This window comes from Amblyomma americanum, chromosome 6 (genome assembly GCF_052857255.1).
Source record: "Amblyomma americanum isolate KBUSLIRL-KWMA chromosome 6, ASM5285725v1, whole genome shotgun sequence".
NCBI classification, from domain to species: Eukaryota; Metazoa; Arthropoda; class Arachnida; order Ixodida; family Ixodidae; genus Amblyomma; species Amblyomma americanum.
The window spans coordinates 109,406,069-109,414,149 of record NC_135502.1 but is presented as its reverse complement, the minus strand read 5'-3'; the positions used below and the strand labels follow the sequence as shown (position 1 = coordinate 109,414,149).

At 44.4% G+C, this 8,081-nt stretch overlaps 1 protein-coding gene across 1 annotated transcript in view; it reads right to left on the bottom strand.

The window, feature by feature from the left end:
* Positions 1-1,191: 1,191 nt before the first annotated feature.
* The window catches only part of LOC144093975 (uncharacterized), an 84,860-nt gene continuing 77,970 nt past the window's right edge, over positions 1,192-8,081 (bottom strand). The window contains exon 12 of the mRNA XM_077627764.1: positions 1,192-7,700. Within this exon, the coding sequence (XP_077483890.1) occupies positions 7,397-7,700 (304 nt within the window). The 3' untranslated portion in view covers positions 1,192-7,396. The remainder of the gene's footprint in view (positions 7,701-8,081) is intronic.

The window sequence follows — 8,081 nt, the reverse complement described above, 5'->3', positions numbered from 1 at the left end:
GTCTACAGAACATCTGAAAAGACATTTCTTCTAGACATTGCCGTACACTTTTGTAGATGTTTGTTACATGTTGCGTAGCTCTTCTTGTGTTTCGTGGGCAGGGACCAACTGCTCTCCATTAGTTGTTAAACTGGCACTGTCTAAATAGGGCCAACAGGTTTCCAGCTGAGATCAGCTGATGCTAGCTGATATTAGCTGAAACCAGACAAACTCCAAGGTTAAGCTAGCTTATACCTGGGATCCCACCTCATTACAGATATGATTACGACACTCGTCAATGTCTTGGAGCCCCAATGTACATTGCCGCTCCTAAAAAACAAACAGTCGGCAGAGACACTTACGACTGCTTACGTGTGGGAAGGCACAAGCCCGCCCGCTCATTTTGTGAACGCAGTCGCTGCGCGCTGCCACGTGATGTAACCAGATGCCACGCAGCTGGCAATTATACCTCTGCATGGCTCTACGTGGCCGCCACCGCACCACTTCTGATCTGCACGCTGATCCGCCTTGATGTGATAGCTAATGGGTTAATGCCCGTATATGTAGAATTGTTCTTTCTTTACTTAACACGGGTCCCTGAGAGTCCTCATACCCCTACTGGTACAGTGATTAAGCGATGTGCCACTGCCCTAGCTGGGATAGCAGGCGCTGCCACTGGTGGAATTGGTGTGATCCTTCTTGCTCTTCCTGAGCAACCATATGCGCGACCAATCATACCTTCCAGGTTGCATGTGGACGCCATCTTTTATGGGTACCATCGAATGTCACCACACACACACACACACGCACACGCACGCACACGCGCTGTTTGTGCTTGTGCACCACACCTTATGGTAAATGAAATGCACACCTTTTTAAAGGCCCCTAATTTTCAAGGGATGGTTAAATGGGTACCACCATACATTGCTGTTTAAATGAATGCTACAAGTTGCACCGACAGTGCCTTTCAAAGTACCTTGTGCTACTGGTAGAGGCAATTAACAGGATAGGCTATAATCTTTACTGCCTAAATTATTTAGAATGCTAAGGGTGCAAAAGAAGTCCTAGCTGGCTCTGCGATTGTTCTGGAATCACATGATAGTGCCTTGGAACATTTGAAAAGCCCTGCCCTTATTCAGGATGTTCATGTATGCCGATGCAAGGTTAACCCACCGTGCTGGGATGTGTGAAAGCAGACAGGGGCCATGTATGTGCGGGGAATATATTAACGTCTTTATTTCTCTGTTTCTTTCTCTACGGGAGCACTTGCGGTACAGGAGGAGGAGAAGGATGATGAGAAGGCAAACAAAAAAAGAATTGTGACACACACCGTTGTATAGGCTGTGCCTGTACAACGAAGTCTAGCTGAGACCAGCAACTTTTACAAAAATAAACTCAAGTATAGTCGCTTCACTTTGTTCGCACATAATGCACGCGAGAACAAACCATTGTTGAAACAACCAAGGCGCGCTGGCTCCGGCATGCAGCAGCGCGACTCATGGCCACAGTAATGACAGTAGAGAACTGTATATATAGATATATGTACTGTATTTATCAGTTTAGAACAGGCAGCTGAGCATTAAAAATGGCAATCAAGCCCTTTTGCTTCTTCATTTTTTACAGTGACGCTTTGCCAGCCCTGCATACTGACACAGCCAACTATTCAGTCCTGAGCGAGCACAGTATGACACAGGCCGCAAGAAACTGCTGTCTCTCTTATGTTTATTGACAAGCTAGCATGAGTTTTTCCAAACATCTCACTGAACAGAGAATGAAGAAAAATGGAAACAAGAAACAACATGCATAGCATTAAAAATACTCGCCCAAATGCAATTCCTTCAGGCAAAATTTTGCATAATGGATTGACCATCAGCGTAGCAAAGGGTCTTCTGATCTTAACGACATGCCTCACAAGTCACTTGTGCTACAGACACTACACTGATGCATGCTGCCTTTTGACTTGTTTCGACGAAACAGTGCAGAAAAGTCACGGACAAAGAAAAGGACACAACGACATGAGTGCTGACTTTCTACCTTTTCAAAGTTTCAATTTTGAGGGTTGAAAGTCAGCGCCATGTTGTTCTGTTCTTTTCTTCATCCCTGATTTTCTTCTGTGTCACTTCATCAAAACATGAACTATCAAGAAGCCCGGACATCCCTCTCATCATTATCTTAGACAGCTTGTACATGTAGTCAGTACATATACTCAGCAGAGAGTTGAATAAATAATGCTGTCAGTACCAAGCATTTTCACAATAAAACAAGTTAAACTACACATTGCACCTGCAGCCCATGAGTTCTGCAGTCTAGCCTTGTTATAAAAAAAACAGTACAGTTATATGCATCTCGGTGAATGCAGAAGGAAAATCAGTTTGCACTTGAGGAAAGATGCCCATGCTATCCCTCTTGACAAACAAGTCTAATCACCCTGTCAGCTTTCTGACCACATATTGGTAAGAAGAGAGCTCTTTGCTCATCGTAGTGCTTCAGCCAGAAGGCACCACAAGAGCCATGCCTGAATATGGATGTTTTCATATTTGCTAAAACCAATGTGATCACTTCCAGACAAAAGCCTGCTTTTTCAAAATTAGAACACTAAGCACAAATTTCTTCCCACTATAAATTGATACACTTCGTCAATATTTTGCCAACACCTGGTGAATGCTGTAAATATATGAAGTAAGCTTTTCAAAGCGGCATCTTTAGTAAAAATGCTACTGAAAATGCCAATTAAGGTTTCACTGCAAAGGCATTTTGTATACAATGCTTAATAAGCACAGAAGCATGTCAGAAAGAGTCGGCATTTTGCGGATTCAAGTATGCAATACACTTGAAGCATATCTGCACACTTATATTTAACCCAAACGCCAGCATTTCGTTTTGGCACATTGAAAGGATTCATATTTACATATTGCAAATGTGCCACAAATCTCAACAGACAAGGGCTAGGTCACAGTAACGCATTACTCTGATCTCACACAGCGGGGAAGAAAAAAAAAAAGACACAAGTCCTTCCCTGGAGTGCACTTTGCTCACAGAGCATGCCAGTGCACTATCACCCCCAGTGAATACAGGTTGTCGTACAGAACGAGAAAGCAACATGTGTCATGAAACACCCTCACATTTTGTCTGTAAAAACGTGGCAGGGTTCCCTGTGGCATCAGACTTTTTCTGTAACGTTGCTAGCTGCCTACACCTTTTATTAATCCCTCACACTCCTTTCGGTCCTTCTGCGAAGTTCCATCGCAACAATGAAAATTAAAACAAGAAGAAAATGAAACACCCAAGTACAGACATATGCCAGCAGCCCACACCCAAGAGCCTCCTCCCAGCACAAGAGTGAGTCAAGTGTATATTGAGCAAGCCACACAGGGCACAGGAACACATGCTTACTGAGGCAATTCACTCACGCCCCACTCGTTGCCAGGACAACAGAAGTGTCTGAGGACGAACATGTGACCTCTTATTTCCCACAACCTGTGCAGTAGAACAAAAATACTTGTTCTAGATCTGCAGCAAGCGTAGGGCGTAGAAGGAAGGGGGCACAAACAAAACATGTCCAGCTTTTGGTGCAAAGGGTAATGCAAGGTGAGAACTACGAATGTGTCTCTGCTTCTCATGACATCTAAATGACCCTGGCCACGAATGGGGTGCAAATGCAATGCTACTTGACTAAGAATCTTCAAGGCTGCCTAAACTATTCAGCCTTAGCTTCCAGTATCCACATCATAGCTGCCTCCTCCATAGTGGAAATAAAAGTTATCTCTGAGTAGCATAGTTTATTGATGACGAGACAGCTCACTAACTGATATCGAAATTAGACACAGTGGCTTTCACAGTTTCACATCAGAAAGCGTTTCCCAAAAACTGAACGGCGGGGTAGTTAGCACAGCACTGAAGGATAATGCCATCAATTCTAGCATAATCACTCCTGCCTTTCAGCTTAGTGTGTGTGAGTGTGTGTGTGCTGTGTACTGTGAACATCAACAGCATTCTGTTACAGTATGTGCAGTATGTTCAGAAATATTTCCGCTGCTTCAGGGACCGAAACTACTAGTGCTTTCGAGGAATTCAACTTGACTTGAGTACCTTTACTTTACATGGTGCTATGTCCTGAATATTGGGCCAGAGTGAATCGTCACCAATGGCAAATGGTTGGTAAGGAGAAGGGATTGGTGAAGTCTTGCATACAAGCTGAAGAACTACTACAATGCTACGCTGCCTGCTCAGGCAATGCCATGGCTACACAGTGCTTTTCGCTCCACAGCTACAACAACAACAACAGTGGCCTCTTTGTTCTCTGCTCTTAACTTGCCCAGCAGGCTCAACTATACCGCTAAACTACCATAACCTGCATCACGACACCCACTTTGAAGCACACCTGTGAGTGCTTTCTGTTGTACATGTGCCCACTTTACTATTGTAACTCAGAGAGATCAATCAAGGGACAGATTTATCCAGTCGAGCTTTCCAACACCTTAAGCAATGGAATTACCCGTGATAGACATGATGCAGTGCATGCTAATGCAGTGACAAACAATCCTGCCATCAGAATTCATTCAGCACCACAGTTTCAGTCTGAGCCAGGTCTCATCCTGACACACAGTTCAGGAGCTATGCCCTAAGCTATTATGAAAACAGCATGAGGTCAGCTGTGGAAACAGCCATTATCTCCACAGTCAATGTCACTTCTGCTTAATCTCACATGCTTAATCGCTGACAGCCTTGCATTGCCACACTGTACCTGCAGTGTCAGTGTCACACTGTACCTTACAACTCAACCACCCACATTACCACACCTATTTGTCAGTAACAGATAAGGAAAACAAAACTCACCATTCTGCCCTGCAGTCACATGCATTCACAGCACTTAACTGCTGGCAGTGCTGTATATGATGCAGCAAAAGGGCAAGATAAGATAAATAGGGAAGCAGCGCAAAAATTATGCATCATCTTCCTTCTTTTGTACTCGACAACATCTTCATTAGTGCCATAATTCCTTTTCAATGCCAATACCAGGGACCAATAAAATGCATGCCGAGAACTTTCTCACTCTTTTCAAAATCAATATTTCTGATGGATGGTCTTTCAAGGAAGGCCAACCGACCAAACACTACTCTGTGGTGCAGCAATGCCAGAAAGGCATAGCAGAATCAAAACACACCAGGCAACTAGTACATGATGCTGCTTGCTGGTAGCGCTTTCACTTCAAAGTAAGTTTAGTGCTGCATTCATAGGTGGGTGGATAAGAAGTAGTATACAGTCGATACCAGTCCAGTCAGCAAACAGCTCAATTTTAAAATCCTCAGGAAAAAAAGTGGTAAGAGGAAAAAAAAATGTTGAGCATTCTCGGCACAACAACCAGACAATGAGTTCAGCCAGGCACACACAAGACTGCAGGAGAACCACAAAAAAGTTGATGGCAGTTCGCACTCACTCTGCATGCGCCACTTGCCCCAGTGACACTCGGTACCTTCCTGACTGACCTTATTTGGCTTGAAGCTTCATAAACAGAGATCCAAACACAAAAGCAAGCAGCACATTTGACAAACAGAAGCAAGCAGGTGCACAGCAGACTACAGCACCTGTCCACGATGCCTGACCGCTCCGAACAGGTCCCACAGAGAATAAGTGGCACAGCCCAACACAATGCTGCACTTTATGAGATGAAGAAGAAGGAAAAAAATTGTCTCAAAGACAGTTCTCCGAGTTGGTTTCGTTTCTCAAAGGAGAGTCTGCTTTGGTGCATGCTTCATAAAGCTGCGTTCGCACTATGCTGCGACCACTTTGTGACAAATGAGCGAACACGTGCCAGTGTTACAACTGCTTGTGAACACTGTTTGCAAAACAATCAAGTAGAAATGGCAAAATGCACCTGTTACGTGGTTATCCTGCACATTGTAGTTTAACCCACCTCGCTCGAAAATGATCCACTGCTTCATTTCACACTTGGGTAAATGCATATCAGACAAGTATGGTTAATGATTTCACAACACAAAAAGCTGGTTAAAGTCAAGCCCCCTTCCGACTGGCATAGCAGGAAATACTTACTGCATCGACTGGCAAGAAAAATCAAATTTACAGTGACGCCAAGAAACACGATGTTGCTTTGCAGTCAATTTTTTAACAATCAGAGTTTTTGGCAGTGATTCGATCATTCCTGAAATTGGAGATGGGCTACAGGTAAATGCTCCTGGTTCCAATGCAGTAACGAAATCAATGACCTAGGGAACCTCTAGAGAATATGTAGACATATCTAGGGATTATGTAGACATATCTTGGAGTGTTTAACTGCCCACAAAAGGACTGCCAATCTATATGAACCTGTACTTCATAGCATGTATTATACTACTTCAGTAAGATCTAATATAGTTTTCAAAGGACGGCAGTTAGCGGAAGCAGAAGCATGAGGTAAGTAGGGGCTGTCTGCAGTGTGCAACATCAGGAGAGCTCGAGTACTTGCTTATAATAACTGCATGTTATAGGTGGTTGCCAAATAAAAATATGTTATCTGATCATTAATGCTGATTCCTTTTTATTTCACATCCTACTCTTTCAGAGTCCAGCTTGTTATGTTACATCATATGGAGTAGATGTTTCCTACTACTGCTAATATCAAGTCACCACTGATGTCAGAATAAAGAACAGTGCAACAAAATTTCTTAAATCTGGCAAGTTGCAGAAAAAGCTTTTACATGCAACACCTGCACCTAGACATTCAGCTTGGAAACAACTAAAGGTTTCTGTGGTGCTTACAGTCACTGGTTATTAATTCTGTTGGTCGAATGGACTAAACGTCGTGCACTGACACTAGAGCCCATTGTGATGTCATGAGAAAAAATTTGGAGACATTTCTTCCTGCCCTCCCTGGCAGCTTAGGGGCATTACAATCTCTATACAAAGCAAGAAAGGTAAACTGTGTTCAGGTACAAAGTATGCATGGACTGCAAAATTAAAAGATAAAGGCTGCAGAGCACGCAGGACTGCTAAAGTGAAAAAGACACTGCACATAAATTTAGACTGAATTCTCTCATAGCGTGGGGAGTATCAGTGATACCTAGCCTAGTCTGTTGGCTTTTGTCTATTCCAAAACACTTTTTTCTTCTAAAACATTAGAATAACCAGTAAACCTCATTCTAAATGCTCCAAATCTGTTATGACATCGCATGGTGCAAGCTTACTGTGTATTAATTTAATGCTCTTCAGAGCATCCACAATGCAATGAGACGTAAAAACTAAAGTGGTTTTCACTTTGCTGAACATTTCTCCAGCGACTCAGACGCACCATTGGTGGTATGGAGAATCGAAAAAGGAAGATAAATAACTTGAAGTTAGCTCACATGTCACAAAGCAGTTGCTGTGCGAAAATCAGGCCACAGTGGCTGACGATGAAGGATGAGCACATTAAAGATAGCGCTTAGTCGTCCTCCGCGGGGTCCAGTGCGCAGACAACGGCCTTCATGAAGGCGGCAGCGGCGAGTGCTGCATACGGCTGCCACTCACGACCCTTGCTGCCATCCTTGTAGTCGGCGATGCCACGAATGAAGGCATAGTGGTCCTTGCGGTTGCCATATATGGACTCGACGACTGTGTCGAACCCGGTGTCGAACGCCCGCACTCCGTACTCCTCGGCCAACGCATGCCTCCGGCTGTCGTCCCTCACCACGCTGCCCAGTCCAGAGGCCACACTGCCAAAGTGCACCACGGGACGTCCAGGGAGCCTGCAGAAAGAAGATGCCCAACCGTCACCTTCCTGTCAACCTCAGACCAGGGCCATGCCTCCTGTGCTTCTTCACAGTGCTATTAGCTTTGCTGGGTTCATGGTCCCACGGCCAGCCTGATAATGATACCAGAACAAGGTTTGTAGCCAATTGTGATGCACAATAGCACCATATGCCACAGGAGGAAAGAGCATTCTCCAACATGCCACCTCCATCTGGAGCAAGTGTCATCCAGGGTTTCACACATGTGTGCCTGGGCCTCGGATCTGGTGAGGATATCTTTTCTGGCAAAGCTCTCGGTTCTGGCAGTCTTGATGGCATGAGAACCACAAGGAGGTTCTTCTGACCACCCGCCATGTGGCACTTACGCTCTGACAAGAC